The 14,838-nt window shown below is 43.9% G+C and overlaps 1 protein-coding gene across 1 annotated transcript in view; it reads right to left on the reverse strand.

Moving 5' to 3' along the window:
- Positions 1 to 2,291: 2,291 nt before the first annotated feature.
- Positions 2,292 to 14,838, reverse strand: part of MMRN2 (multimerin 2) — a 45,942-nt gene continuing 33,395 nt past the window's right edge. The window contains exon 7 of the mRNA XM_012540992.3: positions 2,292 to 3,561. Coding sequence (XP_012396446.1) covers positions 3,164 to 3,561 — 398 coding nt within the window. The 3' untranslated portion in view covers positions 2,292 to 3,163. The remainder of the gene's footprint in view (positions 3,562 to 14,838) is intronic.

The following is a 14,838-nucleotide window of genomic DNA, read 5'->3' on the forward strand; positions in this document are numbered from 1 at the left end:
GTGATAATGTGTTGGGTAGTTTACTCAGTTGTGTTTCTTTGTCACAATTAGGGGTCCATTGGGGAAATCATTGAGAAGCATCCAAGATGAAGCAAGACAAGGAAGAATGAGGAAGAAAGAAGACGTTCTCTCTAGCAGGGTTTTTAAAAACTTTTTCCACTTCAGAAACGTTTTCATTTTGTTTGAGGATCACTTAATAGTTTCTGTTAGGGAAATACTGGGTTGGTCCTTTCTGAGAACAAAGGACAAACAACAACATTTTATTTGGGTTTAGTCGGGTGTACCTAGCAAACATGCATATGATTGCCTATCTTTACTACCTTGCAAAGAAATGACTTTTAAGTGTGGTTCTTGGTATATTGAGTGATATTTTCTTCTAAGAGTATGAAATTATAAAATGATACAGAAAGCAAACATACATAGTCATTAACATTAATGACTATGAATCAATTCTGACGAGGGCGCTAGAAATCTCTCTTCTCATTCACCAAGAGGGAGTGTGACTTTAGATGGATGGGGAAAAGTGTTCAAAATTTTATTATTTAATCCTTCAAATTACTAACTGAATGATTAGGTTTTTTTCTGAGTATAAGACCCATGTTTGGGGATTTTGTAAAAATTTCTTAATGGGATAGTTTATTCCCTTAGTTGATTTATAATTGCTATAGGTGTCTGATCTTCTTTAAAATTAGTCTCACTTGAAAAAGCAGGGTTTTTTTTTTCAGTTCTATATTTACCCACGAAGCTTTATCAGCCTTGTGTCTTTTGCATAGGTTTTTTTTTTTTAATGGATGATTAATTCCTTAATGAAGGAGACCAATCAAAGTAAAATGATCAACCTCCCACAGCCCAAATATTTCCATTTATATCATTTTAGTTTCAACCTTCTCCTTTTGTTAATCATTTTTGTTAACACAAATAAATGACAAGGAACTGAAGGACAAAGTTTTATTTCAAATGACCTAACTGAAAGACTTTTATTTTTGAGCTTTGATTCTTTTTCCTTTCTCATTCTTTCCTATAAGTAGAGGTGCTGATGAATACCAAGGTCATTAGAAGTTAAGTGGAGTACACTAGTGCAGAGGTGCATTAGATGATAGTATAGAGAATAGCATATGGAGTATAGAGTATATAGAGTATTCAGGAAAAATCAACTCTGGCTTTGGAATCAAAAGATATGGATTGAAGGTCAGATTCTTCTTTAGCCAGTGAACTAAACGACATTGGGCAAACTCTTTCCCTGCTCTGAACCTCAATTTATTCCTCTGTCAAACAAGATGCTCTTAGAAGTCTCCTGAATCTTTAACAGGAGAATATAACTACGATTTTTTTTCAATTCAGAACAAGTTGTCTTTGAATCATTGAAGGGAAGTAATAGTGAATAGGCCCATGCTGGAGGGACTTCTGCAATGGGATGAGGGGGATGGGGAGAGAAATAGAGCAGGACCTGGTTAGAGTGGAACTTAGCTGGGCTGAAGCCAACTGGGAAAGGAAGCAGTGGTCTGGTGGCTTCCCATGTAATGAAACCAGGTGCTACTTAGTATTTCTTTATAATTTCCCATTTCAATAACCCTTTAAATTTCCCCGTCCAAGAGCAAAGCCTTGGTCACCACATCCTATAGTTCTAAAAATCTATGAATCTGTGAAAAATTAAGAAAAACATTTTCATTTTAAAAATTTAAAAAAATTTTTTACCCCAGAGTCCTTCCATTTTACTTTAAAGATTTTTAAACCAAAGGGAAAAGGAAGGGATGAGAAATATTTATCAATAAAAGGGAAATCATGAATGAACCCAGTAGGTTTCAGGTGCCAAGGGAAAGATCTTGGTTCTCTTCTTGCCCAGGAGCCAGAAATTTCTCATCATTTTCCTCATCTCTAAAGCAAAAGAATTGAATTTGACTTTTTCTGTGGGTCTCTGGTACTCTCAAATGCTCTGGTCTTAGGGTTTGCCTAACCACTTTTGGTTTTCTCTTTATCTCCTATGGTCATGAAGTTACTAATAATGCCCCAAATGGAGCATTCTTGTTGAAAAACATCCATTCTTAGGAACTGCCATTTTCTTTTTTCTTTCTTCTTTTTTTTTCTTCCAATTTTTAAACATGTTTATTTAAAATTTGGAGTCCCCCTTTCCCCCTTCCCTGAGACAGTAAGCAATCAGATACAGGTTATAGATGTGCAATTATGTTAAACATTTCCATTGTAGTCATTTTGTACAAGAAAACGAGAATAGAAAAATTAAGAAAGAGAAAAATAGCATGTTTCAGTCCGTAGTCAATCAATCAGTTCTTTCTGTGGAGGCAGATAATATGCTTCATCACAAGTCCTTTGGGATTGTGTTGGATCATCGTATTGCTGAGAACAGCTAAGTCCTTCACAATTCTTTCTCAAACAATATCGATGTTACTGTATATAATGTTCAACTGGTTCTGTTCACTTTGTCTGCATCAGTTCATGGAAGTCTTTTCAGGTTTTTCTGAAATCATCCTTCTTGTCATTTCTCATAGCACAGGAATACTCCCTTACAAACACATCCCCCCAACCCTTCCCAGCTGATGGAGAATTGATTTTCAATTCTTAGCCAACACAAAAAGAAGCTGCCATTTTCTTGAGCAGGTCGTTTCCTAAGCTTACTCTGATGTTTCCAGCTTAAAAACATGGCCTCCTTAAGGGCAGAGACATTGTTTTTCCCTTTCTTTGTGTCCTGGATACTTAGCACCCTATTAAATAAATACGATTAAATTATACTGGACAGCGGAGGTCTCTCCCCACGGGTGCAGCTCATGACAATGGGAAAGAAACCAAGGGGAAGAGGTTTAAAGAGTTCTAGAAAAACTGCCAGTCTCAGAAAAGGTGGAGAGCCTCCCGGAGGGAGTCAAGGGCAGCCCTACCCCCAACAGAGGGGCTTTAAATCTCGTTTTAGGTTTTAGCCAAACCCCAGTTTGGGACTTGCCCGACCCTCAGGGCCGAATCTGTGGACCCTAGCCGGCCTCTGCAGGCTCCCGGCTATCCGGGGATACCCAGAGCATCAGGCTTGAGCCCCAGACGGGCTTTGGCCAGAGGCTTCCAGGGAGCATGTAGGGCTACCGCAGTAGGACTACGAGATAACGGTCCGGCACTCAGAGCCTCTATGGGGAGAGAGAGGAATCAGAGCGGGGCTCTGGGTTCAAGTCTTGAACACCAGGAAGCCGCCCAGCGCGGTCCCACTGGGATTCTTCCTGGCCAGGGAGCCTTTGGTGAGCTCGAACCAAACCCTTTCCCCCTTCTGCAGCTCGGCCACGGCGAAGGTGGCCGCGGTGGTCGTTCCGGCGGCCGCGGGCTCCTGGGAGCCGCTGGAGACCGACGTCCTGAGTCGGCCCCCGAGCACCAGCTGACCCTCGCCCAGCCCCGGGCCGAACTCGGCGCTCACTGCAATCAGGTAGATCCCGCGCTCCGGCACGCGGAAGTAGCCGTGCTCCGGGACGTAGCAGTCCCCCAGGTTCAGTTGGGTGACATTGAACTTCACTGGACGCCGAAGGCCGTGGGTCCCTTGGGGAAATCCGGCGTAAAAGGCCACGGAGGGTCCTGGAAAGCAAACAGGAAGAACAGGGACGCATGAGAGGATGTGAGGGAGCTGAGTTCGAAATCACTTCACTTGCCTCACTTTCCTCATCTGAAATTTAAGGGGCAGGAACTAGATGAACCTCTAAAGGTCTGTGAGCCTGTTTTAGGTAAAGATGACTTTTGTCATCCCTTTCCTCACTGCAGCCCCTGAGAGGGAGAGAGTTGCAAGGATTATTCCAATTTTACAGATGGAGAAACTGAGGCAGGCAAGTCAAGTGACTTTCCCAGAGACACACAACTAGTGAGTGTCTGAGGCCAGATTTTTATCAGGTCGGCCTAATTCTAGACCCATCTCGTCATCACCCACCCAGTGTGGGTGATATCCAGAGTGAGATATTGGATCCCATTCCTCTCTATTCCACTTCAAATTTGGCAAATATTTAGGCACTAGGACAGCTAGAAATTAAAAAATAATTTTCTCCCAAAGCACGTACCAAGCAACCCAGAACTGGGCTGGGAGTGCTGCTGTTGGCTCTGCCAGGTGCGTTGCAATTATTATTCTATGAAGAGAAGATACTTTATCCTTTTCTCCTTTCCATTGACAAAAATAATTTATTCAGAGTAAAAATCAATCAGAAACTTTTTTTTTTTTTAAAGCATCTGCCATACGTCCCAGTTAGGGAAACAGTGGACAGAGCTCTGGGTTGGAGTCAGGAAGACATGATTCAAATCCAGCCTCAGATACTGGCTGTAGCACCCTGGGCAAGTCACTCCACCATGTTTGCCTCAGTTTCCTTATCTGTAAAACGAACAGGAGAAGGAAATGGCCGACCCCTCCACCATCTTTGCCCCAAAAATAAACAGAGGGAAAAGTGCTTTTTTTAAAAAGGAAAACTGCCATAAGGGTCCCGTTAAAAAGTGGAGGTTCTGGGGAGTCAGGGAATTTTAAAACCCCCCATTTTACAGGAAGAAATTGTCCCATTTCCCAAAAAAATGGAAAGGAAATTTCCCCTCCCTCCCCAAAATTTCCCCCGAGGTATGTGGGCGCCACCCCCAATTAAATTTTGGAGGGAAATAAATTTAAACTTTCCTTTTCCCCAAAATTTTAAAAACGGGAAAAATGGTAGTTAAAATCAGATTTTAATCCCTTTAAATTTTCAGTATGGGGAACCTCCACTGGAGGGGGGAAAGGGGAAATTCAAATTTTGTTTTCGAAAAATAAGGTCAAATGGATTCAAAAATAAAAAATTTTTGGGGCCCAAGACTGGGGAGGGGGGGAAGGAGGGGCCCCCGATTTTCCCCTTTTCCCCACCCAAAATCCGGAGGAAAAAATAAAGCCCTCAGATGCGGGGTTTACCCCCCCCCCTTTTGGAAAGGAGGTAGGCCCCTGGGGCCCCTGGTTGGGTTCTGGGGGCCCCAACCCAAAAGGCTGGGCTCTTTTTTCCCCTTTCCCTTTCTGGGGGCCCCCGCCCGCCCTTGGCCTTTTCCATCCTTGGAAAGTTGGCCCCCGGCCCTTCCCCCCGGGCGGGGAAGGTGGGGAAGCCGGGCCCGGCCCCCCTGCCTGGCCCCTGCACCGGGGCCCCCTGGGCTCTGGGTTAGCCCTGGCGATGGGGGTTTTAAATTTTGGGTTTTATTTAAAAATTTTTTAGCCCGGGGGGCATTTTTAAATAAGGGGAAAGTTTTATTTGTTTTTTTGCCCCCGGGGGCCCGGGGTTTTTTACCATTTTTTTTAGTTTTTTTTTAAAATTTATTTTTTTTGCAAAGGGGATTTAAAAAATTTTTTTATTTTGGGAATTTTTTTTATTTTTAATTTTGTTTTTTTTTGCAAATTTGTTTTTTATTTTTTTATCTTATTATATTTATTTATGCTTATTATATATTCATATATATTTATTAATATATTTATATTTATTTATGCTTATTATATTTGCATATTTATATATTTTTATATATTTATATTTATTTATGGTTATTATATATTTTATATATATTTATTAATATGTTTATATTTATTTATGCTTATTATATATTTGTATATTTATATATGTTTTATATATTCATTCATATATTTATATTTATTTATGCTTATTATATATTTGTATATGTTATATATATCTATTCATATATTTATATTTATTTATGCTTATTATATTTGCATATTTATATATTTTTATATATTTATATTTATTTATGCGTATATATTTTATATATATTTATTAATATAGTTATATTTATTTATGCTTATTATATATTTGTATATTTATATATGTTTTATATATTCATTCATATATTTATATTTATTTATGCTTATTATATATTTATATATGTTATATATATTTATTAATATATTCATATTTATTTATGCTTATTATATATTTGTATATATTTATTTATATATTTATTTTTTAATATATTTATTAATTTTTTATTTATGCTTTTTTTTGTTTATATATTTGTATATTTATATATATTTATATTTATTTATGGTTATTATATGTTTGCATATTTATATATATTTTATATATATTTATTTGTGCTTATTATATTTGCATATTTATATATTTTTATATATGTTTATGTTTATTTATGCTTATTATTTTGTATTTTTTATATTTTATATTTAAGTTATTATATTTTATATTTATATTTTATTTTTATTATTATATTTAAAAAATATATGTTATATTTAAATATTTTTAATATTTTATTTTATTTAGCATTATTATTTATATTTATATTTTTAATTATTTTAAATAATTTTTAAATTATTTAAAATTTTATATTTAATAATTTATAAATTTAAAAAATTTTCTAAAATAAAAAAAAAATTTTGGAAATTTTGAAAATAAAAATTTTGGAAATTTTAACTTTTTAATAATTTTTCGTTTATTTAAAATTTATATAATTTTTAAAATTTATTCTTTTTAAAATATAATATATTAAAAAATATACGTTATAAGCAATTATTTAATGGGTTATCGCCCCGGGTGACGCCTGCCACCTCCCCACCCCCGAAGCGCTCCAGCGGACGAGTAACGCGCTGTCCAGCAGTCTGAGTCCTGGAGCTAGAGGCGCCTCGCGCAGGGATCGCGGGCCCGGACTCCTCCCCCCCCACCCCGGACATTTCTGGGTACGAAGTTTTGCCTCAGCCCCGATTCCTTCTCCGCAAAGCGGGGCTAATCCTAGCGCCCTCTACAGGACCGGTGGGAGGCGCCGGTAGAATGATGTGGCAAGAGCCTATTGAAGGCGAGTGATCATTATTTATTTGGCGCCCCCTCCTGGTCTCCATCAGCGTCACGAAAATCTAGAGCGGGAAGCGGATTTCTGGAGCCCTTAATGCCGTCCCTTCATTATATAGAGGAGGAAATTGTGTGCGTGCGTGCGTGCCTGCGTGTGTGTGCGTGCGTGCGTGTGTGTGGTCTGTGTTGGGAATTGCAGTGGGCGGTACCGGGTGTTGTGGGCAAGTGCGTGGGGGGTGTGAGTGATGTGAGTGGTGGTGCGTGCATGGGGGTATTTGGTGTGTGTAGTGTGTGTGTGAATGTGTGGGGGGTGCTGCGTGGTGCGTGTGTGGCGGGTTTGCATGTGGAGTGTATGTGTGTGGGTGTGGGGCGGGGTGGTGACCGGGGTGTGTAAATGGGGTTGGTGTTGGCGGTGGGATTGGGTATGTGTGTGTGTGGGTGAGTGGGGTGGTGGATGTGTGTGGCGGGCGGTGTTGGGTGGGGGGTGTGTGTGCAGTGAGTGCTGGTGTGTGGTGGCGGGGTGTGTGTGTGGTGTTGTGTGGTTTGTTGTGGAGGTTGGTGTGTGGGTGTGGCGTGGGTTTGTGGTGTTGTGGGTGCGTGGTTGTGTGGGTGGTTTGTGGCGGGTGTGTATGGTGGTGGTTGTGGGTGCGTGTGGCGTTGTGGGTGGGTGTGCGCCATTGGTTGTGGTGTTTGGCGTGGGATGTGGGGTGTGTGGGTGTTTGTGTGGGTTGTGGTGTTGTGTGGGGTGGGTGTATGGGGGTTTGGCGTGTTTTTGGGGGGCGGGTTGGTTTTCCCGGGTTTTGGTGGGGCTGGGTTTCGGGGGGGTGGTTTGGGGGTTGGTGCTCGGTGGGCCGGCGCGGTTGGGTTTGGTTGGTGTGGGCTTGTTGACCCCTTTTGGGGTTCCGGGGGAGGGGGGGGGTTTTGGGGTTCCGGGGCGGGGGCGGGGGGAGGGGGTTCCGGGGCCCGGACCACGCCCGTGGGCCTTGGGGGGCCCGGGCCTTTTCTTTGGGCTTTTCCTTCCCCCAAAGGCAAAGTTTCAAGGGGAAACGGGGAAAAGCGGAGGGAGGGGGAAATTTTGGGGGATGGCCCGTGGGTGGGGCCCGGGTTCCCACGGCCCCGGGCCCTTTGTCCCTGATGTTTACCCCTGAGGGAGGGGGCGGGGAGGCAAGGGGTTTCCCGAAAAAAGCCCGGACAGGAGAATGGAAGGAGTGGGAGGCTTTCCCGGGTTTCACGGGAAATTGCGGGTCCCAAAACCCCCCATTAGGGCCCCCCTTTCCCCCCTCTATCGCCGTCACCCCGAGGGTTTTGGGCAAACGCTTGGGGGAACATCCCGTTTTAAAAATGCGCCCTTAAAAACCCCCCAAACCCAGGAGGGGCCCCCCTTTAATTTTAAAAAATGGGGGCTTTGCTCATGGGAAGCGGAGGGACTTGCCCGGGATCCCCCGGCTGGGGAGCGGCCGCGGCCGCCTGAGTCCAGCGCTCGCGTCGTGCGCACTTTGGCGCCACCCGTGGCCACTCGGGCCTTGTTTCAGTCCCGAGCCGCCTTTGATCCTGGCTCCGAGCGGGCGCAGGAAGGGCGGGAGACGTTATCGGGGTTCCCAGCAAAGGAAAGCGGAAGAGCAACGGCAGAACTGGAAGGAGCTCCCAGGAAAGTCTTGTCCCAGGGCAGTTGTACCAACGTGGGAGTCGCGGGCCTGCCATCCCCCCATCTGAGGGCCCCTTGAAGGCTCCGTCCGTCTAGTCTGCCTGATGTTAGCCCTCCTGAGTGGCCAGCGCTGTGCGGGGTATACACTAAGTGCTTAATAAATGCTGTTTCCTGTGACAAAAGCCTGCTGACTTGGAGGGAGGAAACTTTAGGCTGTGAGGATGGTTTAGTGGTGAGGCTGTGCGGGGTATACACTAAGTGCTTAATAAATGCTGTCTCCTGTGACAAAAGCCTGCTGACTTGGAGGGAGGAAACTTTAGGCTGTGAGGATGGCACAGGGCAAAGAGTACTAGATCTTGCACAGAAAAACTGGGTCCAGATCCCAGCGCAGCTGGGTGATCTGGAGCAAAGTACTAAGCTCCCTGAGGCTCCGAGATTTCATCTGTAAAATAAACGGATGGGGCTGGGTCTCCAAAGTTGAAATCCTGCCCAAAATCCAGGAGAGCGACCCCCTTTATATTCCTTTAACAACCCATCATCAGCCGCTTTGCACTCCATCGGAAGGCTTTCTCTCCTACACGAAGACCGGACACCGCTTGCTGAAGGGTCAGCAGTAACAATCCCCACCTACACGGCCAAGGTCTGCAAAGCCCTTTACAAATATTACCTCATTTGCTCCTCACAGCTACCCGGGGAGAGAGGGGCTCTTGTCATCGTTCCCATTTTACAGATGGACAAAGCAAGGCACCGGAGACGAACGAGCTGCTCGGAGCACACAGCGAGTAAATGAGCTGCATTTGAACTCTGCTCTTCAGTGCTCGGGCGCCGTGGAACCACCCAGCGGCCCAGGGGCCATTCACGAGACCCGTGGTAGCGGGGTGGGACCGGCAGCCTCCTTATTCCTTTTCTGCTCTGAGATGTCTTCCGCAGAGCCCGAGGGAGGCTTTGGCCAGGCTGCCATTCCACTTGCTGCCAGGAGGAGGGGGTGTAACATAGCAGATCTGGGACCCAGGTCCTCCTGACTCTGGGGACTCTGCCCGGATCTGCATAGGAAGGAGGACCCCCCCCCCCCCACTCTGCTGGCCCAAGTCTTCTCTGGGGACCGGGGCTCCCGCCTCCGCCACCGGGAAGGAGGGAGCCGAGGGCAGCGTTCCACGTGGAAAGGAGCTGGCCTGGGACCAGCGGGGCCGGAGCCCACAAATAGTCACTGCTGCCAGCCCAGGGCTCGGTGGGGGTCGTATAGATACCTGCATCCTGCATGACGCTGCTCTATATTATAATCTGTAAAATGGGGATGATGGCCGAACCTAACGCGTGAGCCTTGAAGGGCTTTATAAATGTGGGCTCCGGTTTTATTAAGGGAAAAGGAGAATTCTTAAGCAGCAGCAGCCTCTGAACCCCCCAAATGGAGCCGTGGCGGGAAGTCTGGCCCACCCTGATTCAGGAGGACAAGAAGCCTAGAGCCACCCTCGATGCTGGCCATGAGCCTGCTAGGAGGGGCAGCCCCTCCGGGATCATTTCCCTTCCAGGGCTGCCAGGGTCATAGGGAACTAGCCTATCAGACACCCAGAGGAGCCGTTCCAAGCCTTTTCTTTCTCCCCAGCCTGTCTCAATTTCCTCAACTGTAAAATGAGAAGAATAATAGTCCTTCCTTCCAGGGCTGTTGTGAGGATCAAATGATAAGTTTGTAAAGTGTGCTCCCTACTTTAAAAGGCTATATAATAATTATCATTATCATCATGTTAATTATTATTATGATTATTACCATAATCATTGCCATTATTATTATCATTAACCACACTGCAGAGGGAGAGTTAGTTTGTGTAAGTGTTTCTGATTCCCTGGCAGTTCTCTCTCTCTCTCTGTCTCTCTCTGTCTCTCTCTCTCTCTCTCTCTCTCTCTCTCTCTGTCTCTCTCTTTCTCTCTGTCTCTCTCTCTCTGTCTCTCTCTGTCTCTGTCTCTCTTTCTCTGTCTCTGTCTCTCTTTCTCTGCCTCTGTCTCTCTCTCTGTCTTTGTCTCTGTCTCTCTCTCTGTCTCTATCTCTCTCTCTCTGTCTCTGTCTCTCTGTCTCTCTGTCTCTCTCTCTCTTCCTATCTCTCTCTCTCTGTTTTTGTCTCTGTTTGTCTGTGTCTGTCACTCTCACTGTCCCTCTACAGAGAGAAGATCAGTTTGTCTGAGTATTTTTTTATCTCATAGTCCATGATATTACTCTCCCCTGGCAGTTCTCTATCTGTCTCTATTTCTATCTCTTTCTGTGTCTCTGTCTCTCTGTTTCTTTTTCTCTCTTTCTTTTTTCTTTCTCTGTCTCTCCCTGTGACTCTTTCTCTAAGTTTCTCTCTGTCTCTCTGTCTCTGTCTCTCTGTCTCTGTCTCTCTGTCTCTCTTTGTGATTCTGTCTCTTTGTTCTCTGTCTCATTTGTCTCTGTCTATATCTCTGTCACTGACTCTCTTTGTCTCTGTGTGTCTTTCTCTGTCTCCATCTCTCTGTCTCTGTCTCTCCTCTCTCTGTCTCTGTCTGTCTCTCTGTCTCTCTCAGGTTCTTTTTGGCTTCTTTTGTTGGACTGCTCTGTGTGTGTAGGAAGATCACTTTGAAAGATGGAGTGGGGGGAATCTTGGGGCAGGGAGACCCACCAGCAACTCTTAAAATAATCTAGATATGGGGGATGAGGGCCTGAATAGGGTGGTGGCAATGCCAGAGGCAAAAAGGGAGTGTTTGAAAGCTAAGCTGAAAAGACTTTAATAACAGGTTGAATGTGAGGGGTGAAAGAGTGAGAAATAAGTAATAGTAACAGTTAACATTTATACAGTACCTACTCTGTGTCCGGCACATGCTAGGTGCTTTTTACAAATATTACCTCCTTTAATTCTTACTAGAGCCCTGCAAGGTAGATGCTATTATGACTTCCATTTTAGAGATGGTGAAACTGAGGCAAACAGGAGGTAAGTTACTTGCCTGGGGTTACTGCCTAGAAAGAATATGAGACAATTCAAGTTTTTCTAACTCCAAGTTCAACACTATCCACTGTCCCAAAAACATGTTTTCATTGAGGATGAGTCGTAGGTTGACATCCTCGGTGATTATGACGATGACGGCCCCTTCAGCAATAACAGGGAAGCTAGGAAGGAGAGAGGCTGTAAGGGGAAAGATGGTGTGTTGAGTTTAAGATGTCCATGAGACATCCAGTTTCGAGATGTCTAAAAGACAGTTGGAGATGAGAGACTAAGATTGGGGGAAAGGTTAGGGCTGAACAAGCAAATCTGAGAGTTCTCTGCAGAGACATGTCAGGTAGTTGAAATCACAAGAGCTGATGAGATCACCAAGTGAAATAATAGAGAGGGAGAAGAGAAGGGGGCTCCCTAAGAATGGGTGGATGTGGCCTGGACAAAGGTCAGTGGAAGAGACAGAAATATCGATGCAGACACGATACCATAGAAACCAGACAGCAGAATATGTCGAGGAGGAAGAGTGATCAACAGTGGCAAAGGAGAAAGAGAGATCAGGGAGGACGGGCCATTCAAAGATCATTGGTGACTCTGGAGAGCACAGTTTTGGTTAAATAATAAGGCTGAGTTAAGAAAAAAGTGAGAAGGAAGAAACAGAAACATCTTTTGTAGATGGTCTTCTCAAGGAGTGTAGCCACAAAAGGGAGAAGAAATAGGGGATGATATCTCTCAGGAATGGGCAGATGCAGAATGTGTACATGGGCATATATGTCTGCCCATACAAATGAGCAGCTCAAGGCTCTGGGATGGGATTTTTTCTATATTTTTTCTCAGTGACCTATCTCATCCATTCCCATGGGTTTAACTATCATCCCTATATAGAAGGCTCCCAGATCAATATATCCAGCACAGTCTTTCCTGAGCTCCAGCCCCATATTACCAGCTGCCTTTTGGATATTTCCATCCCCATGTTCCATGGCCATCTCAAACTCACCTTATCCAAAACTCGTGATGACCTTGCATGTCCCTTCTCCACCCTCCACCATCCTTTCTTCTTGATACCTCTGTTTCTGTCAAGGTCATGGCCATCCTTCCAATCATCCTGATTCTCAACCTCAGTTATTTTCCATTCTTTCCTTTCCCTAAACCTAAACCTCCATTTCCAAGTGGCAAACAAGTCTTGTTGCTTTTGCCTCTACCACGTCTATTCTAATTCTCTCTGCTCAAACAGCCCCTCCCCTCATCCAGTCACAAATGTCTCCTAATTGGTTTCCCTTCCTTTAATATCTCTGCTTTTCAACCTATTAGGTGCCATAATGATATTCCCAAAACAAAGCTCTGACCTCCTCTCTCAACTCCTCCTCCCCCAAAGACGCTAGGATTCCCTTCTGGCTTGAGGATAAAATGCAAATCCTCATTTGGGCATTTAAGGCCCTTCACAGATTGTCCCCAGCTGACATTTCCAGGATAATTATACCACTCATTCACTCTCTGTGTTAGCCAGACCGGCCTGCAATTGTTCCCAGAATCTGACACAATATCCCATGTCTCTGTGTATTTGCTTACGTCGGCATTCCAGCCTGGAAAGCGTTCCTGCTTCACTTCCCACTCTTAAAATTGTCATCTTCTCCAGGTCATCATCTCTATGAGACCAATCCCTAAGCCCCACCAGGTGTCACCTACATACAGTGAATTAATTTCTCGGCTTTTGTGCCTTGTCTCTTCCCATTTAGAAGGTAAGTCCCCTGAGTGCTGCTGGGCAAGTTTCAGTTTTGTGTTTGCTTCCCAAGTGCCTGGCACGCAATAGGCATTAAACAATCACACAAAGGCTTATTGATTGAATGAATAATGCTTGTGTGGGACACTCTGAGCTCTGAAACCTGGGTGACATTCTTGGCAGAAACAAGTTGCAGAGAGGGAGAGATTCAGGGAGAGCGTTTCAGACACACTGTATTTGAGATGCCCGGCAGATAGTGATCCAGGACTGATGTTCTGTCTAAGATCTAGGATCTATCTGGGACTAGACCTGGATAAATAGATTTAGGAATTATCTCCTTGGAAATGGGAATGAATTGGACAGAAAAGGGGCCTGGTGCAGAAGATGGGTGACACTTATGTATGGGGGACAGAATGTGAATGATAGATGAACCAGCAATGGAGAATCCTATGGAAAAGTCTGACAGATAAAGGGCAGCTCAGTGGTGGAGTGGATAGAGCACCAGGTGCCTGGAGTCAGGATCCAGCTCAGATGGTTACTAGCTGTGTAATGCTGGGCAAATCACTCAACCCCTGTTTGCCATAGTTTTCTCATCTGCAAAATGGAGACGATAATAATTCCTTCCTTCTAGGCTTGTTGTGATGATCAAATCAGAGAGTTTCTGTAAAGTTTAGCCCATAGTAAATGCACTGTCAATCAATAGCAGCAGTAGTAAAAGAAAAATCAGGGGAGAGAAGTGTCATAAAATCCAATAAGAAGAGCATCTTTGGGAGGGGACCATTCATTTCAGCTCAGGAACTAGATCCTTGCTTTTTTCATTTTAGATATTTTCGGGGAATGGATTTCTCCCTAACCCTGGTCAGAGGAAGAATCTCAGCCGATATCCTTTTCATGTGGCTGCCTCATATTTACCTTCCCAAAGTTATCCAAATATCTGAAAGAAGTGATGTTTATTCTAGGGAAGCGATTGACTTGATTGAATGATGTCAGGCAAAATCCCCTTCACTCTGAGTGTATTTTGAAGGGTGTTTTGAAGTGTTGGGCAGTAAAATGAGTGTGGTTAAAAGCAAACCTGTCAGACATCCTTTGGAACTGAAAAATGCTGAGTTTAACCTCCTTCTCATGACTCAAATAGGTACTTGTCCTCTTGAAGTGAACACTTGATGTTAACCATCGAATTTGAGTTCTTTCTAGTTATTTCAGGGAATTAAAGGAAATGGTAGGTCACTCCATTTGTAGCTAATCAGTGATTTGTGAGCATTGACTAATTAGGAGAATAACTTGGTTTATAAACTTTGTGATCCTATGCCACTAGGTTTGGATTCAATCAAGAATCCAAAGGGCTCAAGTAGTTCTTGCTACTGAATAAAATTACATTCCTATTTTTCATTTAGTATTTAAATCAAGTGGTCCTTTATGTATGTTTGCTCAAATAAACTAAAGTTGGAGAAATGTTTAGTCAAGTATAATAGACCATGGGAAAGTGTTCAGGTCTGAGCAGGTTCTTCCCTTCTTCAGGAAAAAATCACTGACTCTCTATTACCTCCAGGACCAAAGAAAACTCTTTACAGCTTGACTCCTTCTTAGCTTTCCAGTTTTCTTGTACTTCTCACTACTTTGTCTACACTGTTCTCCTTCCTTGTACATAAAACTCTCTTTCATTTCTGTATCTTTGCAGCAAACTATCCTCCACTCTTAGAAGCTCTCCATCCTTACCTTTGTCTCCTGCTTTCTCTGGCTTTTTTCAAAACTCAC

The sequence above is a fragment of the Sarcophilus harrisii genome, chromosome 2 (genome assembly GCF_902635505.1).
Source record: "Sarcophilus harrisii chromosome 2, mSarHar1.11, whole genome shotgun sequence".
Taxonomy (NCBI): domain Eukaryota; kingdom Metazoa; phylum Chordata; class Mammalia; order Dasyuromorphia; family Dasyuridae; genus Sarcophilus; species Sarcophilus harrisii.